At 44.5% G+C, this 20,737-nt stretch overlaps 1 protein-coding gene and 1 long non-coding RNA gene across 6 annotated transcripts; one reads left to right on the top strand and one right to left on the bottom strand.

The window, feature by feature from the left end:
* Nucleotides 1-2,486: 2,486 nt before the first annotated feature.
* LOC113955378 lies at nt 2,487-12,008 on the top strand. The gene is made up of 3 exons (XR_003530515.1): nt 2,487-5,267; nt 10,450-10,686; nt 11,897-12,008. It is a non-coding gene; the product is annotated as an uncharacterized LOC113955378 (long non-coding RNA).
* KCNJ8 (potassium voltage-gated channel subfamily J member 8) lies at nt 11,866-19,998 on the bottom strand. 5 transcript variants are annotated; one of them, XM_027660785.1, is made up of 4 exons: nt 19,935-19,998; nt 19,086-19,219; nt 18,390-18,838; nt 13,788-14,718 (listed from the first exon to the last, which is right to left on the bottom strand). In XM_027660785.1, the coding sequence occupies exons 3-4, from the start codon at nt 18,752-18,754 to the stop codon at nt 13,818-13,820; spliced, it is 1,266 nt and encodes a 421-aa protein (XP_027516586.1). In that variant the 5' UTR covers nt 18,755-18,838; nt 19,086-19,219; nt 19,935-19,998; the 3' UTR covers nt 13,788-13,817. The 5 variants fall into 5 exon arrangements, with proteins under 5 accessions (XP_027516587.1, XP_027516586.1, XP_027516585.1 ...); XM_027660784.1 differs by lacking the exon at nt 19,935-19,998 and adding an exon at nt 19,479-19,511; XM_027660786.1 differs by lacking the exon at nt 19,935-19,998 and having other exon boundaries at nt 11,866-14,718; nt 19,086-19,554.
* Nucleotides 19,999-20,737: the final 739 nt, after the last annotated feature.

The raw sequence follows: 20,737 nt of genomic DNA, 5'->3' as shown, positions 1-20,737 counted from the left end.
ACACAAACCCTTTGACTCACAGCTCCAGGCCAGCCAGGACATGGTACTGTTTGCATTTGGTGTCAATAGAGGATCCATGGGCTTAGACCCACCTGAGGGTCTGAAAGACTAGGCCCTCATAAATAAAAACTAAATCTGCTCTTAGGATGGCTTTGTGTAGCTTTTCCTCTCTTTCCATCTTGAAACAGGCTATAAATTCTGTGTTAAAAAGCTCCATGATGTAGGTTATGCAGCTGAAGCCTCTGTCTGACAGGGACAGGGATTTTTCCATACCTGCATCAGAAAGTGGCACGAACTTCAGAAGTGGAGTCCTTGCCTGACCCTTTCCTGGCACCACTTGTGTGAATCCCACTGCCAAGGGATTGTCTGCCTGCGTGACAGAGCAGCCATCTGCCCAGCCCTGGGCTGGTGAAAATCCAGAATAATTCTGGTGACTTCAGCAGAGTCGCTCAGGGGAGACACACGGAGTTGAGGTCAGGATCTGTTCTGCTTAATTAAATAAATAAAGGTTAAGTATCCTGCAAGATCCATTTTCCAGTGTCCTTAACCTTGTCTTTGCTGGCGACCTCCTTATTTATTTATTTACTTATTTTCCAACTGAGCTTTTCATGGCCATTGACATAAATTTTCCAGCTTATTAATACAGAACATCTGTGGTCCCTATGCAGTGTCCTCTATAGGTCATGGGAAAGCTTTATCTTACTAATGAGCTCCATTCCTCTATATATTCAAGCCCAATTGATGGGGCCAAGTGTGTTTATAAATAAATATTGTCTTGTAATGACCATTTCCATATGTCCCAGAGGAATAGAGATTTCGTCCTTTGGAGCTGGCCAGCTGCCTCCTTTGTAACAGTGAGAACAGTTTTCCCCTGTGTGGGTAACGTTTGATTTATGTGGAAATGAACTCCCCAAGGTGACAGGCCAGTGATGCTCAAGAATGCACTGCTCCCAACCACCCTTAAAAGTCAGGGAAGTTTCTTCACCCACCCATCCATCATTTTTCTCTTCATCAAACAAAATGATTGTTGTGTTTATTGAATATGTCTATTTGTCCCCAGCCAGCTCTGTCTGTCCTCTGACAGGGACAAAAGCGTGAGGAAGGCAAGTGAGTTTCATTGGGGTGCTATCTCATATCTTCCACTGATGTAGGACAGGGCTAAGTTATGGAACAATACGTTTGCTGGGAAATTCAGAGCATGGATTGCAAAAATATCTGGTGAAGGATTGACTCTTTTTACTGATGAGTGCAACAAGAAATATGCTGCAATATGCCTTCCCTTCTGCAGGAGGCATGATCCAATAGTTCCTTATCTCTGAAGGATGACATACTGTCCCAGTGGCTTATTTCTTAATACTCTTATACCAGAGAGAATATGTAGCATTTCTCCCACGCGTCTTCATCTGCTCTACATCCTCTTCCATCCAGGCAGTAGTGCAGAGGAGGTCAGAATCCAATTTTGAAAGGCTTTCAGAAGAAATCCATTGCAGTTTTTAGAAGATCAACATACAGGACTAATGTAGCATTTCTGTTAATCTTCACTGCTTAAATTGTTCCTTGAGATACAAACACACGTGTGTTTATGTAGATAGATACACACAGAGTAAAGAACATTTATTCTAATTTTCCACTCTCCCAAAGCTTTGTACTGTGTGGAAAGGAGTGAATGTCTGTAGATTCTTATGCTTTGGAGGTTTCTTGTAAAGCCAGTCTGACAAACAGCCTCCAGGTTTGCCCAACAACGAGAATTGATACCTATGGCTGTATTTTCATCCTATAGTCTGTCAGAAATAGTTTGGCTGTTTCATTTGCTGTGATAAACGTATTTCCAGCAAGATTTGGCATGAATCCAAGGCAAGATGACATTAAGAGAAAGACTAATGTAAAATATCTCTGTCTCAACTCCTGTGATTCCATGATTTCAGAGAGAAAGAAAAGTATGAAAAGTTTCCCAGTAGTGTCTTGCCATGACATTAAAATCTGGGTTAAGTCTTTGGATTAAAAAAAAAAAAGCCTACCATCTTCAGTCATATTTCAGGCCACAAATATTTAAGAATGCAGGAGCTCCAGGCTGACACTGAGTTGCCCACATAAGGACAAGGAATGGAGATGATGGTCAAAAGAAAAGAAGGGGTGTGCATGTGTATGTAGGGGTAACCAAAACTTAGGACTAAACTGAGGAAAGAAAATTAATTTTTCAGGACTTCACTCTATTATACAGAAAAAAAAAAGTCAAAGAATTATCCTTCTCCTCAGCATGTTGGGTTTTAGCTCTCAGTAAAGAAAGGTTATACCAAAATAAGACATCAGTTTTGGGTGTCTAGGTGCTTCTCCGTTTTGGTGCCAAATCCAGTTCCAGCTGACGCACGAAGGGCCAGACAGAGCCTCCCTTTCCTGTACTCTGGGACATGTTCCATGGGAGAATTCAGTAGTAAACCAATTCCTGTTAATTATTACAGCCTTATCATGTTTTCCAAGTTCTTGCATATAGTATAGCAACGTATGTTAGAAGGGGATGTGTGCACTGTGGTCTGGTTTTGCTACCCATGAGACTTGGCATTGCAATCCCAGCTCTTCTGCTTAAAATGGCACAGACAAATCCATACCACCAGGAAAATAACACAAAATACTGCTTGTGGGTATTTAATTTCAGGATTATGAACTAGAAAAAAAAAAAAACCAAACAAAACAACGGCACACCAAAGCAGCTGAATTGATCTATCACAACTGGGATCTGTTCGTTTTTTGTTTGTCATGTAAACTGCGTGACGGCCTCGCTTCCTGACGGTGGGAAAAATCTCCTGAGAAGAAACGTGTCTTTCGCTTCCTCTGGGAATGCTCAGTACCCTGGGGATTCTTCTTGCTTGACATTTTGTTTCTCAAGTGACTACTGGACCTTTGCTCGGAGGAGATAAGTAATTTTTCTTTCCCTGACTACAAGTAGTACATGTAATTATGTAATTGTAAGGCTTTTATGCTTAAGGCTAAATTGGTTTATGAGAGGGGATATACAGGGGTTTGTCCTCTCAAGGCTTTTCTGAGCAAAACTGATCTGGACTGGCTATATTTTGGTGGCAGGTAGCATGGCAAGCTCAGGAAACCCCAGCTCATTACTGGGCCACTGTCCATCCCTGCTCTCATACCTCGTCCCACAGGGAATTTGGGGGCCAGAGCCGACAGACTGTGCAAAACAGAGCATAAGGTGCCAGTGGTGATTTGTGCCTGCTGTAATTATGATGCATTTAATATGTCATTAAACCAGCAACAAACTCTGCTCTGTTTATAAAATGAAAGAAGATATTTGTTCTATCTTCTGGAAATGCAGCATAGTTAGTGTGAAGAATGGTTGTGAAATATGTTGGGGTTGCATCTGGAAAACCTGAAGTCCTCCACAGAACCCCAGGTTCAGATTATGTCAGAACAAACAGCAAAGTTTAACTAAACTGAACCTCTTTTTTCTACTTGATGGTGTTTTCAGATATGAGCTGCTTGCATTCACCACATTTGGAAGGTTCATAGGAAAGACAGGCCTAATAGTTGATCAAAACCGCCTATCTAAATTTATTTTTATCGTACAGCTTTCACATCTGGAGTTTCAAACAGCACCAGTCTACTCTGCAGTGTCTGGAGTTCTGTCTCTACACAGAAGAAGACAATTATTTCAAAACTATGAGGTATAAAATAGGGAAACCCAAATCCTGCTCTCTTACTAGATTACTGATGTATCTTTTTTTCATTATTCATTGAGATCCTGTTGCTACATAACCTTTCTTTTTCTTTTTATCAGAAACCTGTGAAACAGAAGTACCTTCCTGCCATATGGAAAGAAAGGGCAGCTAGAACCTTCCTGCCATTTCTTTTGCATTGAAATGTCTAAACAGAGATGCTGCTGGTTGTAAGTTCAGGGTTAAGAAGATCCCTGGGATTGGAAGGCACACAGCCATGCTGCTTGGGAAGGGTTGCTTCAGGATCAGGAAAACTCCCCTGCTAGACAGATTTGTGCTACTTTTCCTTTGGAGTGCTCCTTCCTGGACCCTTAAGCATATATTTAACTGCAGAGACTTCCTTGAGAATCCTCCTAATTTAGAGGAGGCTGAACACAAGTGTACAGGGTTTGCTGAACTGTTTAGGATTCCAGAGGTGCCTAAGATGTTTCATGGAATTCACAGACTGGTTTGGGTTAGAAGGGACCTTAAAGACCATCCAGTTCCAACCCCCTGCCATGGACAGGGACACCTTTCATTTGACCAGGTTGCTCAGATTCCCATACAACCTGCCTATATGTGTGGATAACAGCATTCCCAGTGTTTTAATTATGTTATATTTATTCATAGCAGACAGTATTCTAGAATTCACACTGTATTAAGTACCTATGTCTTAGCAGGTCATTCCAAGCACAATAACTGGAATCCAGCACTTGCAGATCCCCCTTTCAGAAGATTTTGATCTGAAATAAACCACGAAGACAGTTTATTTATTCTACCAAAAAGAATAGTTTACCTAGTAAGAAATGTTTTTAAAACTGAACAGCTGACATTCACTTCTGCTTTCCTTAAAAGCCAGGTGTCCCTTGCCTTCTTCAGTGCATTCCCAGGTAGTCTAGTTCCATGGAGGAGCTGCCTTCTCCTCCCTTGGATGATGTGTTCCTACAAGCCTCCTGTCTCCAGTATCCCTGGTCTCCTCCTTGCCCTGTCATTGTCTCATTACAATACTCCCTGTGTGCTGAAGGTGGCTTGTCCTACCATTTTTCTCTTTTTTTGCCCAGCAGCCCTTTGTTGAGCTGATTCACTGTAATGGCCCAGCCAACACTGTGGGAACTGTTCCAGCATTCACTACCCAGAGAGAATCCAGGTTGTCCACGCTCAGTCAGAGGATACAAGGGACCTGTTCCTGCTCAGAGCGTGTGCAACTGTTCCTGACGTGCAACAATCAATCCTTTAGCAAGAGGAAAAGCAAAAGCCATGGAAGGGAAGACGGAATCTGCTTCGCCTTTGACAGTCCTTTGAACTGTGCTCTGGCAGCTCTGAGCAAGCCTTCCCCAGGGGGAAATCAGGCACATGTGCTTCTGAGAGCAAGATCCAGGGCTGATCCTTGCTGCTGCTGTGAAGTTCACATGGCCATGGCATTCGACCCAGCTGGAAGAGAGCCCCTGCCTGATGTGAGAGGGTAGCACGTAGCTGTGTGGTCGCTGCTGAATTCGTGACTTAAATGCATGTCCCTCATGGTGTCTGCCTTTAAAAACCCAGATCTCTGAATGAAACCGTTTGGTGAGCCTGCTGTGTCTTTCCTAATGAGCATTTCACCCCTTGGAAGGTACGTTTTTTCCGCCTTCTCTGTGTGTGCCATGGCTGATGCTGTTGGGCAGATGGCTATGTATGTATGGCAATTTTACTGAGCTGAAATGCCACAATCTCTTGGTGATTTCATGTCCCAGCTTATTATGGGCAAGCTTTTCAAAGAATCTGTTTCTACTAAGAAAATCATTCCCTTTCCCCCCACAAAAAAAGGTTCAGGAACAGAACATCAATAATTTTTCCATGTGTGTATTTGCACATGCACACTTGTACATGCCCACATTTTTCCACTGCAGTTTATTTCCCTTGTGTCATGCTCCAAATGACATCCCTGAAGTACCATGTAAAATGCCTGGAAATCCTAATGGGGGAAGAAAGAGAAGTTTCACTTTGTAACTATCCTGACCCATTTTCTGCCCAGATGGCACAGTGGCATGTGCCAGCCTTTCTCCACCCCTACACACATACATGTAATTCAAGTTGAAAACTTCAAAACTGGAAAATGATTATGTGAAACTCCCTGAGACATTTCACAGAAATCTAAACCAACGCATTGCAAAGAGTTCCAAACAAAAATCGGTCTCCAAACCAGTGCTTCTCCTGTGACATCATGTCACATTAATAACTGCTAGGTTGACCTAATAAGGATGAAAATTCCCACTTCACAGCCTGTTCTCCCAGATTAAACAAAGTATCTTCTGCTGTGTTGGACCTTTCTTAATGTCTGCCACAACAGATGGGGCTGGTAGCTGGTTAGTTGAGGCCCTGGGGGGGAGAGAAGTCTATCACAGTGATGATCTTTTGCTCTTTAAAGTGCGTGATGGGGTCTCTGAGACATAAGGATTCATTATATATATAGAATTTATGTGTGTATGTGTGTGTGTGGCCAAAGCCTAAGTGGAATTTTTTAGCTGGAAACTCAAAGTAAAAATAACCTGGAGAATCCCTACTGTTGAATCTGGCAGTGCAAACACTTGACTCTTCATATAGATTTGTGTGTGTGTTTATATTCATATTTGTGTAAATACCAAGTTAAACAAAATTTTCTCCTTTGATTACATAATGTACCCAAGAAGAATTTAAATTTAAGGGGTTTACTAATGAATTAATGCTCCTGTGCTTGAAGTGGAATAGGAAAGAATGTATTCATATACACAGATGTATGGTGTTGGAAAGCCATAAAGAGTTATCACGAGTTGCTTGCTGAGTGATAACTCAGCAAACCCTGTGGAAGGGGTGGCTACCTGCTTAAAATTATATTTCTGTTTTGTGGACACCAATAGCAGCCTCTCAGAGAGTGAGTGTTCAGATATTGACATCTGAAATGAGAAAGATAATGGTTGACTAAGTTTAAATGTTTCCATGTTGAATTATTGTGCTTGTACATGTCTGTGTATGATTTCACTCCAAACACATCCATCAGTAAAGTTTCTGGCACCTCTGCTTTGAAGACTGTTCAACCTACCATTCAGTACATGGTTAAGAAAGCTTTATTTTAACCATCTGAACTTCTAGTTCCTCTGGGTTTGTGCCTCTTCTCTACTAATTGATATGACTGAAGTGCATTAGCCCTGGACATTCTGCAGCTCCCTCTGAAAGCAATGGACAGCATTGCCCTTCGCATTTTAAATGCAGGATTTTCCATTACTTATAAACAGAAGAGGTTTTAAACTATCGTGAGGAAATATTTCAGGGGCTTGTGTATGATCTGGGTTGCACTGTTTCCAAGTTTAACTAAACAGGGGTGAAACATTTATTAGGACTGAAGCAAGGGAAAAAACTCAAAACACAGAAGATGGCCCATTTTGTCTGGAACTTCCATTGACAGAAGGGGCACCAGTGGCTCCACTGGATTTTTTTTTTTAAAACCCTGAAAAAGGACACACAGGAAAACTTGGCCTCAGTCACACAGTCTATTACAAAGCTTCACAGAAACATGATGGAATATCACAAGCAATTTTGTTGTAGTTGATCAAACTACAGACTTACTCTCTGCTCACTGACTGTTGCTTTTCATCTTTAACCAGAATATCTGAATTGATATTTGAACAGATTACTGTCCCTTAAGGAAAACACCCATGACTGATAACATGACATACTTAATACCAATATAAACTCATGTTAAAGACACTCATGCCTTTAAAATTAGGTTAAATTTAATATTTCAAGAAGAACATTCAGACTTGTGTTCCATTTTACTTTTTGTGTGAATGCATAGACAGTACAAAGGAGAGCTTCAGTTCAGAAATTTTATTACTCTCTTAATTTAATACAAAATTTAAAGAATGCAGTGGGATTTTGTATATGGAAAAAATAGCTACATCACAAACAATTTAATCTGATCAGCCAGGAATAGTATCTGTTTATAATGTGATTTAAAACACTAGCTAAGGCTGAGCAGGCAACATTTATTAGCATTTGATGTGCTTTTGAAAAGCTTTGAGATGAAAAGCTGACCACCCAAGGGGCTCACAATTGTCACTTGCCCTCACTCAAACTCAGCAGAGTTTCTTTCACTGAGTGTTGCAACCTTTCAGTTTTTCTCCATGTCCTGACCTTGACTGAATCCAAAAACCATGACAGTCAGCAGGATCAGCCCCTTTTGGACAGACCGACCCAGATCACCCACAATCAAAGACCTAACATCAAAAAATATACCCTGAAGGATAACGAGGCTGGGCCATGGAAGGATGCAATTAATTTTCATGGCTATTGTGGTTACAAAAAAAAAAGGCACTTGAGGAAAGCAGTGATGTTCCCTGGATGAGGAAGACACTGAACCCCAAACCACAACAGCCCTTTGCAGTCACTCCAGTGCCAACCCAACTTTAATGGTCTCTGCAGCAGACCTCAGACCATAAAACCAAGGAATATAATTTCCCTTTGGCTCACACAGAAGCTGGCTTTCTCATCCTTGCTACAAAGCCAACGTTTAACAACAGTAGAAAGCCAAGTAAACTCCTGTAATGATAAGACACCCTAATTTTAATGAATTATCCCCAGGGACGTTCGTCAATTCTGTTTGAAGAAGCCACAGTTAGCATTGAAATGCATTTGTCAAAATAAATCAATAATTTGGGGATGCCTAACTGCTGGTTTGGGTTTTTTTCCCCCTGTTTCTTTGTTTCGTCAGTGGGAGAATAATTTAAGACTCAGAGGAAGGCTTTCTCTTGACCAAAACTCATCAACTCTCCCTATCCATAAATTTGGAGGGCAGTAGGGACCATTAGATCATCCCATAACATCCTGCACAGCTATTCCTGCCTTGGACCCAGAAAAGTGTGTTGGGATTAACACATATCCTCCAGAAAATTCCAGCACGTTTGTGTGTAGGAGTAATGTCTCCAGATGGATCAACTCTCCTTTAGAGTAGAAAAAAAAAGGTGTTAAACCTTTATTAAATGTGAAGAGAGTATCCGTCATTCTTTTGTTTACCCCTTTGAATTTTATTGTCTACATGTTTTTTGTCTTTCTTACATTGTACTGTGTCCTGATGATCCCAGAATATTCCCTTCACTGTTGGCCAATAACTTAGCAGTGTTCTGAGAGTCCTCAGCCAGAAACCCACCGAATACTTAGTATTTTAAAATATTTCTTTTAATCCAAACCCCTTGATGATGTGTCCTGACTGTGAGTGCCTCAATCTCTGTGGCTGTTTCTGTTGGACAGCACAGATCTTGACTCTACTGGCTGAATCTCTCTTCATTGTCCAATAAGGGAATGTGGGAGCATATTTTATCTTTACTGTCCAGTTATCACATGAGAAATCTTTTTTTAAGTTCAAAGAACCCTTAAGGGAAAAGTAGGAAATATAATTCAGGGAGATAGGGCTGAGAAGCATTATTAATATGCTAGGAGTATTAAAAACTCATGTCTATCAGCTTAGATTAGTCTGGATGTGATGTAAACAGAAATACAGGGGGAAAAATATCTTAATGTAAGCATCTGACTACACAATCGACCCAAACCAGGAAATTTGGGCTAGAGAGATGGGAATTTGCAGCCTCATTTTGGGTTCAAGAGTTCAGTATGGCACAATTTATTGCTTGGTGATGCCTTCCAAACCACCACCAGTATTGTGAAAATACCAGGCTCCACAGAGAATATATTTTGTCAAAATAATGAAAGCTTTGTTCCTTTCATCACACAATATCTAATGTATTTTTTTCTCCAGCTGAAGTTCCTTTCTGGTCTTGGACTAACTACTTTTGCAGCTTGCAGCAACAAGCATTTGCTAGTGACAATCACTGGAGCGCTTGGAAACCGGCTTCACGAAACGTCCTCAATCTCCAGTTTGTGAAGGAGAAAAAGACATGGAGAATTAGCCATGGGGGGCTTTTTCAGTCAGAAAGAATGGTTTGTCCATGCTGCTTTCCAGGTGGAAAAGCACGATTCCTGGCCTGAACTTTATGCAGATAAGGCATGTGCTGGGTGAAATACCTTCAGGATGGCTGCGAGGCAAGTCTGGGCCCCTGAAATGACCCCATGACCTAAAGTAACACTGGCTTTAGGGCAAATGCCTATTGCATACAGGAGGTTTTAACTAGATCTGAATGTACTTCTGGCTCTCTTGCTGCCTTGAGTATCCCAAAAAGCTTGGGTTGACCCTTCTGTGGATGGGGCCAAGCAGTTGAATTGGAGAGGGCGAACCGCTGTGGTGCAACATGTGCCCATGAAGCAACAGTTCAGGGAGGGAATTGTTTGACAAGGCCCCAGTGATGCCAGGGGTAATGCAGAGGTTTTTACTGGTTTAGTGGCTTTAGGGGTTGATATGCAGAGCGGGATGCACTGGAGGGTGCCCAAGAGAGGTGCTTTGAGCAGACAGGAGCGCCACAGTATCATAGGATAGTTGTGGTTGGAAGGGACCTTTAAAGGTCATCTAGTCCAAACCCCCTGCAGTGAGCAGGGATGTCTTCAGTGAGATCAGGTTGCTCAGAGCCTCATCCAGCCTGACCTCGAATGTTTCCAGGGATGGGTCATCCACCACCTCTGGGCAGCCTGTGCTAACAGGACACCAGTGGCTGTCTGAGGAGCTGTTGGGACCAGACAGGGTGTCCAAGGGCTCCCAAAACACATTCAGTTATTGCTCATTGGCTCATGATGCCACTGACATTAACTTTTAATGGTTAGCTGCCTATCCTGCTTGTATCTTCAGCAGCCCTTGGGCTTGAAGAGCAACTTGCTGCAGAGACCTGATGTTCCCACCCTCCTCAGGGTGCACCCTGTCGAGGCCCTGCTTCCGTCCCTGGCTCGCACGAAATGTTTCCAAAGAGAGCACAAGAAATCCTGAAGGTGACAGCCACGGAATGACCTGCCAACAGGGAAAGTTTCCTCCAAAGCCTATTACTCAGATGTTGGCTGCAACCCTGGAGCATTAATCTTGATATCCCCTGTAAGCACTGTCTGTGTTTGTTTGCTCTCTGCATCTCCAACACGTTAACTCTGAATCTTCTGGGTGTCCAAAAAGAGGACAAAGGGTCTCACTGCCATTTTTTCTGTCTGAAACAGAGAAGTTCTTTAAGTGAAAGCTAGAAAGAAAAAATAAAGTGCAATCCCAGACATTACACCTGTCCTGGAAGGACTTTGCAATTACTTTTCTATGCTTAGAAAATAGTTTTACTCTTCAGTGACATCTCCCTGGTAGCTTGTTCAAAGAGCCAAAGCATATTAAATACACAGAATAAGCAATGTCAAGTAATGCAGTTCCAGTTACACCACGTTGCAGGGGGATGGGAACAGTAGGGACACAAATAAGTGTGAAGGGATCATGCTTATATTATATGTTATTGCTTCTACTTTCCTAAATTATTATCAGTGAGAGAGACAGAAGGTTAAATGTCAGTATGAACTGTGAGTAGTATTTGTTTGAAATCTAAACTGTCATTCTTAACTTGGCAGTTTATATTAAACACAGAAAACTTCAAATTTAAAATAAAGCCCCTTTCTGATAAAGTTGCCAGGGAGAATAAATAATTAAACATACTGAGCTGAGGTACTGCCAGCTCATCCCCTCTCAGCAGGCACAATATTGCAAAGCTGTGTCTGAAACGTGTCCTTTCAGTGAGGAATGCAGCTCTCAGGCCCGAAACCTCTTCCCTACTCCACAGCTGGCTGCTTCTACCACTGACCTCTTCCAGGTCTGCAAAACTTGCTCAAGAAAGGGGCTTTGCAATAAAGGATTTTCTGCACAGAGCAGGAGCACAGCACATGTGAACATGACACTCATGACAGAAGGGTCTGCCTTGTGTATCTGTTCAACATCCTGGCACTGGACTGGGGTGTCTTAGTGTTGGCTCAAAACACCAATATCCCTATAGCAGTCTGACAAGAAACAGAGCACGTTGGGTGAAAATGAAATAAAGAATGTACTTAGGGGCAAAATGAGAAAATGGTTGTGGGTAAAAAAAAACTCATCTGAAATACCGACAGAGTATTGAGATACTATAAAAATATTACTCAGAAGGACAGTGGAAAAGGCTGGGATATAAGGACTAAGAGTAGAGGAGAATGAATGGAGAATACAAAGGAAAAGAGGAAAGACATAGGGAAAAATCAGAGACGGAAGAAATCATAATTGTCACTTTTTTATTATTATTTTGTAGAAAATCTGCTTTTGTACAGCATCTGACTTAACCATGTATCAAACAGACAACCTCAAAGAAATTCACAGCCCTGGAGACGGAGGCCAGAGACAAATTGTATATGCTTTGCTCTGACTCTTCTTGGAAGCTGCAGATGTTCATTGTTTGGACACAAAACAGACAGATTAATATCTCCAGATGTTCACCATCCATTCTTCCAGGACATTAGCGGGCAGGCTGGGGAATGGATGCTTTTAGCAGAAACTTCAGTTTCCGCTACTGCTTCAGACAGAAGTAATTTGTCAGAGTTGATGTTCTGGAGAGCACCTGCTCCAAAAGCAGGGAGTCTACACTACAGAGCAATGCCCCTCCTTGCCTCCACCCAACGCTATATGAAGCCTAAAAACCATCCATGCAACTGCTGATGAAACGACTTCCAAAGAGAATGAGAATCCAGCATTGCTTCTGACTATTTTACCCAACAGGAATAAGCAAATATTTAAAATTGCAGAAGTATTCAAATAGTTGAGTGGCTCAGAGAGTCAATACAAGGACAGAACTTCTCTTGAGCCACAGACATAACACTATTTTTTAAAGAAATTTGAATGTGAATTTGTCCATAATTACGCTTCTTATTCACAAAGAAAAAAAAGAAGGTATCGATTTAGCATTACCAAATATGATACAATTAATTGTCATACATTTATGTATTCTTGTAGAAAAATGTGTGATGACACTTTTGGGGTGGCTCTAGGTAACAAATGTCCATTTTAATTTGAAGAGAAAAGCTGTTTACCACCAATTCTCAATGCCAGGTTATATAAAAACACAAGTGAGATGCTGTTGAAAAAAAAAAAAAGTAATTCAGCAGCAGCAGCACCCAAGTCCCCCTGAAAATTATTTGGATAGTTTTGCAAATACTTTCTCTAATATTATTGGCATGGTTCCCTCACATTCCCATTCATGAATTCCCACTGGCAAAGTGCAACCTTCTGCTGGAGCAAACAGACTTGATCCTATGAAAAATACTGTAAGTGAAGGATGTACATGTGTTGTCTTCCATGTATGAATCTATAAGAGAAAACAAAACAGGATTTGGTCTTCCACCGACACGAAGAGGATATTAGAGAGGCATTTGATTTTTCCATCTTGAATCATTTCAGTGAAACAGATACTCAGGTAGCAGCCAGGAGGACGGCAGTTTCTCAGCTTGGGCTACAGCTACACTAAGATGTGTGTTGTCCTGCAGCCGATATCTCTTTGCTGTTCCACTGGTTTTCCTGCCACTGCTGCCCGGAGTGGCACCAGTTTTCCTGTGGGATGAACAGGTCACTTCACCTGACCTGAATGGGATCTCAAAATGCCCTTGCCACAAACCAAGGAAAAGAAAAAGCCTGGAAAATGAAGGTAAAACAGTGGCTCTCCTCCAGTGAAATCATTGAGGGATTTAGCTACTTCTTTTAAGGAATTCACACGAAAAAGATGGACATCCAAATATCTTGCACAAAATCCGTGGGAGCTGTTGTATGCAGAAGTTTGGTAAAAGAACTCACTTCTGCCTGCAGGTGGGTAACCCACTTACACAGGAAAACCCCACACCTTGTGACACCCAGTAGAAGAAAAGAAAGAGACCCCCGTTAGGAAAAATACGATTAAAACAATTAGCGTGCCATTAAAACAAGTATAAATACACATTATATTACATGGGTGAACTGTGCTTTCTTTAGTGTACGTGCCATTTTTTTATTAATTCATACACTAAGTGCTAAAGTGTTTTCTTATGCCATTAGGTGGTGCTTTCAGTAAGCAATGGAATAAATAGTTCTTGCACGGTTCTCTTCTGCATCATGTTCTCGTTTTCTGAAGTAAAAGGAAATTTAAGCGAAACCACCACAGGTGTCTCCTCCTTCCAAAGCCCAGCGGCCTCACACAAAGCTGTGCCTCACGTTTCCGAGGCGCTCTGGCTCCCCTCGGGCGTGATGAACTGCACTTTGGGCACGAGGAGGGAGGAGTTGGTTCTCCGCATGGAGTTGCTCCTCCGAATGGAGTTGTTCCTCCTCATGGAGTTGCGCTTCCGCAGGGAGTTTTGGTGGGACAGCTCGCTCTTCTGCAGGGTCTGGATGAGAATGGAGGGCTTCTCGTCGAGCTCCCGAGCGCTGCAACGCGGCGCAGCCACCTTGACGGTGTTGCCAAACTTGGAGTAGTCAACTGCGTACACACCTTCCTCCTCGGTGACGATGGGCACGAAGCGGTGGCCCCACAGGATCTCCTCAGCCACGTAGGAGGTTCTGGCCTGCGTCGTGATGCCCGTTGTTTCCACGACTCCTTCAAGTATCACAATGAGCTCCAGGTCCTGGAGCGCCAGGTCGGCGGCAGAGATGTCGTAGAGAGGGCTCCGCTTGTCTATGACGTGACAAATGATCAGCGGCGCCACGAGGAAAATGTTGTTGCTTTCGATGGGGTTGTCCACGGGGATGTCTACCTGGTGAATGGGTATGACTTCTCCTTCGGGGGTCGTGGTCTTCCTCACGACCTGGATTCTCACTGAGGCGCTGATGATCATGCTCTTCCTGAGGTCTCCCACTCGGAACATGAAGCAGAGTTTGCCGTTGCGAACCGCGATGACGGCCTGCCGGCTGAAAATCAAGGTCTCGGCCCGCCTGTGGGCTTGCGCTGTTTTCATGAATATGCAGCCCAGCATGACGGCATTGATGATCAGACCCACAATGTTCTGCAGGATCAGCACCGTGATGGCCAAGGGACATTCCTCTGTCATCATCCTGCCCCCAAAACCAATGGTCACCTGGACTTCAATGGAGAAGAGGAAAGCGGAGGTGAAAGACCTGTAGGGGAAGATTGCAGCAAGTTAACTCCCAGGACACGGGAACACAAACTGGGAAACTGTTCACATGTACTTTGTAGAAACAAATTTAAGGACCTATTCGTACAGTTCTGGCATACTTAAGCCTTCTGTTAACACCACCACTGTGCGCTTGCTGACTCTGTTTTTGTGTGGTGGGTGTAGTATCTGATGGTGGCAAGGAAACCTCAGAGCCTGAGCCCCTAAAAAACTGTCTGTAACACGAGATGACCCTGAGCAGCTCATGGGAGTCTCTGCTCAGGAGCACATCCTGCCCACTGTGTCAGTCAACAGCTCTGTAACACCTGGGCTTTCCACCTCCTCCATCCCATGAAGCTCTTGGTGGAGAGAGGTGGTTTTGGCAACAGTGAGCAATCAGCTGGCACACTGAGACCCTTCCACCAGCCTGTCCAGGGAAAGGAAATGGGGAAAATTGCGGCCTTTCATTCATGCTACCTGAATGAATCATGAGCCAGAATTTCCTGGAGGGAAAGGGGACACTCCCAGATTCGTGACACTTCCCAAAACCCTGCTTGCCTTGTGACTGAACCTGCAGGATCAGGCTGCAGAGAGAGGCCAGTGGCCTCCATGGTGCCCCCTGCTCATCCTGTGACCCAGGGCTTGGGTTTAGCTCACTGCCATGGCAAGACCAGACAGAAAATTTCAGCACACAGAAGTGGGTTATAGAAGTGTGGGTTAAGTTAAATTCCCTAATATTCTATGGTGCTGGACATCAGAAAAACCTGCCCACAAACTTCCCAAAATACATTATTTATAGTAGCCCACAATGTCATATCCCCTGTATATATTAGGGTCTTTAATTTCCTTTTACAGCCAAAGACATCCTTCAGTAAAGTCTCATGTGTCTAAAATCAGTACCTTGGGGTTTTTCTGGTAAACTCGCAGCACGCTGGGTCTCATATGAACTAACATCATAGTCACCTTTTTAACACAGTACTATCCACCAAATTTGGAGCATCATCATGCTCAACAGGGCTTCACCCATGGAAAATATGTCCTGCCCATGAAGATGGGTCTAAGTAATTCATTGGGTTTGGTTTACTTTTCAATGAATCTGATTTTAAATAGTTTGTTTCTTTTTTTTTTCCTAATTGTATTTTCACTGGGGTCATGAGGAGACATTAAAATAGCATGGGCCATATCAGGGATAATTTTCTTTAGAATGAGAAAGTCCATCTTTCAGAAAACCAGCCAGTCTCTGCAGAGATATCTTTGAAAGAACTCTTTACCTATTCTATTTTTTTAATTTTTAGCCAATTACTTTGTATTGAGTGGGTTTATTTTTGCAATCCACTCATAACAAATTGGGTATGAAGGAGTTAATTAATATAAATCCATGGACTGATTACTTATGCTCATGAATATTTATTTATATGCAGAATGAAGCTTCTGGATTAAACTTAATTCAGTTTAATTCAATTTAAAGCTCTGCAGAGTAAATACCCTGATTTTCCTTAACAATACCCTTGTTTTAAAAAGAAAAACAAAGTAATGGAAATCCACTTTTAACAGTGGGAGTAACTAAAACAGCAAGTTTGTAAAGCATTTTGACCATGTGAAAAGGGAGCCAGAAACTCCAAACCACACTGTTCCCAGGTCCTTTCCCTTAGAGCTGTGTAGCAGTTTTCCTTTTTGGATAATGTTCACTTCCTGTGGCAGAGCTGCGAGACTTAGAAACTTCTGCAGTACTTTGAAAAATTAAAGTGCTGGGCAAGTTCTGGGCAATGGTTAAAATTTCAAAAGCCAGATTTCCCATAAATCTGTAATGGCACCGACCCAAGAAAGCCCTCCTGAAATATCTGTGGGCCTAAACCTCAGGGAAGTAGGTTAAAAATTGTTTGCCATTATTTTGGCATATAATATTAAATGCAATATTAAAGATATTTTGCACCCAACAACTCCCCATCCTTAAAAATGGCAGCAATCACAACGTTACTACCTGGCTTTGACCAAAGTGGTAGCCAGATTTAACAAGGGCAAGTATTTCACTACGAAGGGAGAAGATTTTCCATGGCTTGCACATGGATACTCCAGCAACTGCTGGCTGAGCCACCCCAGGTACTGGCACGAGGGACGGATGTGTGTTCTTTGGCACGGGCTAAACCAGAAAGTTACACCGATTCATTCGCTCTGCTTTTCCACACCCCTCCTGGCTGTCCTGGCAGGACACATCCTGGAAAAGCTGCCAAGGTGGGGCTGCAGCACTTGGGGCTACAGGGAGGGGATGAGGGGCAGAGTCCTGGCTGTGGAGGGGCCCGGACCCAGCGGCACGAAGCCCTTGGCATCCAGCTCAGGCTCTGCAGGGTGACCCAGTAGCCACCCCATGGGGTGGGCCAAGCTGAGGGGGCTGCCAACCACACAGAGGGATGTTCCCTCATCTGACCCTGAAGAGCGGGAGGGTTGAAGCTGCTCATTAATTCTGGCTGGACCAATCCCACAAATCCCAGAAATGCCGGGGGTAACACTCCTGCTGGCGCAAGCTAGGTCATGACATCTCATTTCAGAGGAGGCTGCTTGTGGACACACATTGGAAAAGAAACAAGGCAGCAACCCCTGCTCCAATCCCCCCAAACCTATTGAAGGTTAGCTAAGAAAAATTCCCATTTCCTTTAGTTTAGAAAATCCTCATGTAGCAAAAAATTGTCAGAACAAAGGGGAATTAAATCTCTGCTCCCTCATGAGCCAGATACAATGTCCCTTCAAACTTGGTGAGGTGTCTCAAAACTATGGAGGAGAAAGAAGAAAAGGGAAGTGGATTCTCTGATGTCTCAGAGGACCCTGCAGCTCTCCAGACCCTCATAGCACCACAATGTGTAAGGGCAGCTGAGCTGGGGCAGTCTGGTGGTACCAAACCAGGATTTTTCTCCCTAAAAAAAGAGATTTAACAGATGCAGAAGCGATCTTATTGCTTACTCCACCTCCAATTAACAGTCTTCTCTTCTGTGTATGAATGTGCCAGTTTATCAGTGCCTTGACAACTGTCATGGGTTTGGGGGTGGAAGGAAAAATACCCTAGCAGGTGACATTTAATCTAGTCATCCCTTAAGCTTTCACTGTCTGACACATCATGTTCACTGTGGAAACAGCTCCTCTGTCAAACCTGCGGCTTCACCAAGGTATTTTGAAGCACCCCATATTTAACTGTCCTGTGAGAGTCATCTTGAAAGACATCCAGTTTTGTCCTAAGTGACACTCTTCCTGCTAGCCCTGCCTGGCACCCACAGTTGGTGTCCTGCCTCTTGGGCACCACTCCGGAGTGACCACCAGGCTGGAGATGCTCCCGCTGCCGTAGACAACGTTACAATACATATAACACATACCCACTCTTGCAGCAGGCTCTTATCTCGACAGGCAAGGTATGTTACCCACAGAGTGTGGAGACACATGAAAAGCAGCAGGTCTCCCTCTCTCTCAGATCCTGTAAGGAATCAAAGAAATCTACAGTACAGTATTTTCCAAGCCTGGCAGGCTTGCTGAATATACGCAATCTAGAGGAAAACACTGCACTTTTCAACTGTCTCAACCAAACACAACGTTTTGTTCGTGTAAACCAAAAGCTGCATTTTAGGCAACTCCAGGACAGCAGGCAGCTCTGCTCCCCACCCTTCCTTCACCCCACCGACCGCACTTTACCTGACACACGTCACGCACGGCGTCCACTTGGTGCTGTTGGCGGCGTTTTCTGTGCTCGGGTCCATGTCGCCGTGGGCGAAAGCCACCAGCCACCACATCATGGCAAAGAGCAGCCAGCTGCACAGGAAGGACATGGTGAAGATGACCAGCGTGTGACGCCACTTCAGGTCCACCAAGGTGGTGAAAATGTCCTGCAGGAATCGCCCCTGCTCGCGGATGTTCTTGTGCGCCAGGTTGCAGGCGCCGTTCTTGGCGATGAAGCGGGCTTTGCGCGGCCGGTCCCGGATGCGCGGCTTGCGCAGGTTCTCGGCAGCGATCCGTGCCAGCACATACTCTTCGGGGATGATACTCTTCCGAGCCAACATCTTCCTGCCACCATAGTCCACTCACAGCGAGATGAGAAGTGGGGGGTGGTCCCTCTAGAGCGTCTCCGCGGGGCTCGCTCTACCCTGCAAAGAGAGAGAACCTGGTCAAATTTGCCACTACAAGCAAGAAGCCCCGGCTGGGTGACCCCTACCAAAACCCATTACATTAAATGCTAATTCTACAGCGCCCTCCCTCTTTCAGACCATCATTTTTATAGGAGCAGTTGGTATCAGCTCATAAGAGAAAGGAAAGATGCCATTTGGACGCTCCTTGCAGGAAGGGAGGCTGCACAACAGCCTCACAAACGCGGTGTAAAGTACCGTGACGTACAACAGGTCGGTTCCTCGGGCTGTATCTCCAGGAGGCAGCAGTGCCCAGCTGGGTACCAGAACACGAATCACTAAGTTACTCGCATCCTTGAGAACCTGAAGAATCGGACGTCTCCTGTTTGAGCGGGGGTTAGTCTGTGGAGAGAGCGTGGAGACTCATTCCTTACGGCTACAGCCCCGCAGCGCGCCCAGCACCCCGCCGAGAGCCCCTGCCCCGTCCCCCGCGAGCATCACAAGAAGGAGCCGAGCCGGAGGTGCGGGAAGCAGGGAACGGCCCTCCACGGAGCAGGCGGTCGCGCTTGCCCTTCTCAGCTCTCCTTCCCTTCCGGGATTAGGCGGGGAAGCCCTCCCTTTATTCCCAAACTTTGTCCCCAGACGGGGTGACAGCACAAACCCACGGAAAAGCCCGGCTCCCCGGCGGGCTGGCCCGTCCCCCCGGGGGAGGGCAGGGGCTGCCTGACCCCGCACCGCCCCGCAGGGCCCCGCAGCCCCGCCGCTCTCCCCGCCGCGGGCGGGACGCGGGCGGGGCGGGGCGGGGAGCGCTCCCTGCGCTGCGCGGTGCCCGCGGGGGATGCGGCGCTCGGCGAGCTTCAGGTTGGGACCAGCCCCCTGAGCAGAGAACCGAGGTGCTCACGCGGTTCGTGGGTGTAAAAAAAAAAAAAAAAAGCCAGCGAAGCCAACCCCGGCTGCACTCCTGGTTGCTTCCCCTGGCAAACCGAGAGTTGTGCCGTCCTAACTCCATCTCCCCTCGAATCTGGCTGGGGCGGCTTGTAAGCAGAAAGCGAAGCTGTGCTCGGGAGACCAAAGCCAGAATCTCGTGACCTTCGCCGCCTTTGACAAACTTAATTACCTGTCTCTGCAAGAAAAGGAAAAAAGACGTCCCTTTTCATGGGTCACAGCTATGGCTGGGCAGAGTCAGGCTCCTTATACTGTTCAGCTGGACAGCCAGCACTGGTTTTTGTGTTTGGGATGGGTATAGGAGAAATTATGCACACAAAAAAAAAAATTAAAAAAAAAATAAAAAAACCAAACCAGTGAAATCAGTGAAGTTTTTTTCTTTCCCATCGGTTGAGCTTTACAGCTTTGGCTCTCATGTTTAATGGAAACTTGCATTCTTGGAAGTGGCAGGGGTTTATGGCTTTTTTCCCCCCTGAAGTCGTAGAGTTTGTAATAGGAAGAATAAACAGTACGTCAATTTTATGAAAAGATCTAAATTTAGATTTTAATAAAGCAAAGTGCAGAGATTTCATCCTGTCATATTGACTCCCCCATGTCCATGGAATTTGTGTGTGCCTGCAAACAGTAGGGAAGCTTCCAAACTTTTCTGTGTATCACTCAAGCAAATTACCTGTACGGTATAAAATTTATACAGAACAAAACACTTCTCTCTTTAAACTAGAGAAGAAAAGGTTTGACAGGCCTGCTGCCATCAGGAAGGTTTTAAGTGTATTCAGGCTTGGAAAAACTGAGAAGGCACATTTGACAGGCAGTGTAATCCTCAGCTTGAAGATATCCACCCTGCTGCTGAACACGTGCACGTGCTCAGCTTTAAATAGATCAGTGGTTCCTGGAAACTTCTCTAGCACTGTCCTTTGCCAGTACCACATACCCAGCACCCAGAAGAGACACACACACACAAAGCCCCAGTCATAT

The sequence above is a fragment of the Corapipo altera genome, unplaced genomic scaffold (assembly GCF_003945725.1).
Source record: "Corapipo altera isolate COAL_440 unplaced genomic scaffold, ASM394572v1 239, whole genome shotgun sequence".
In the NCBI taxonomy this organism is placed as follows: Eukaryota; Metazoa; Chordata; class Aves; order Passeriformes; family Pipridae; genus Corapipo; species Corapipo altera.
This window is presented reverse-complemented; position numbering and strand designations above follow the sequence as displayed.

Bases quoted from the DNA above. Each gene is read 5' to 3' on its own strand.
- KCNJ8 (XM_027660785.1), bottom strand. From the start codon at position 18,754: ATGTTGGCTCGGAAGAGTATCATCCCCGAAGAGTATGTGCTGGCACGG. The intron at 14,719-18,389 runs GTAAAGTGCGGT...CTTCCCCTACAG, and splicing joins CCGTGCGTGACGTGTGTCAG to GTCTTTCACCTCCGCTTTCC.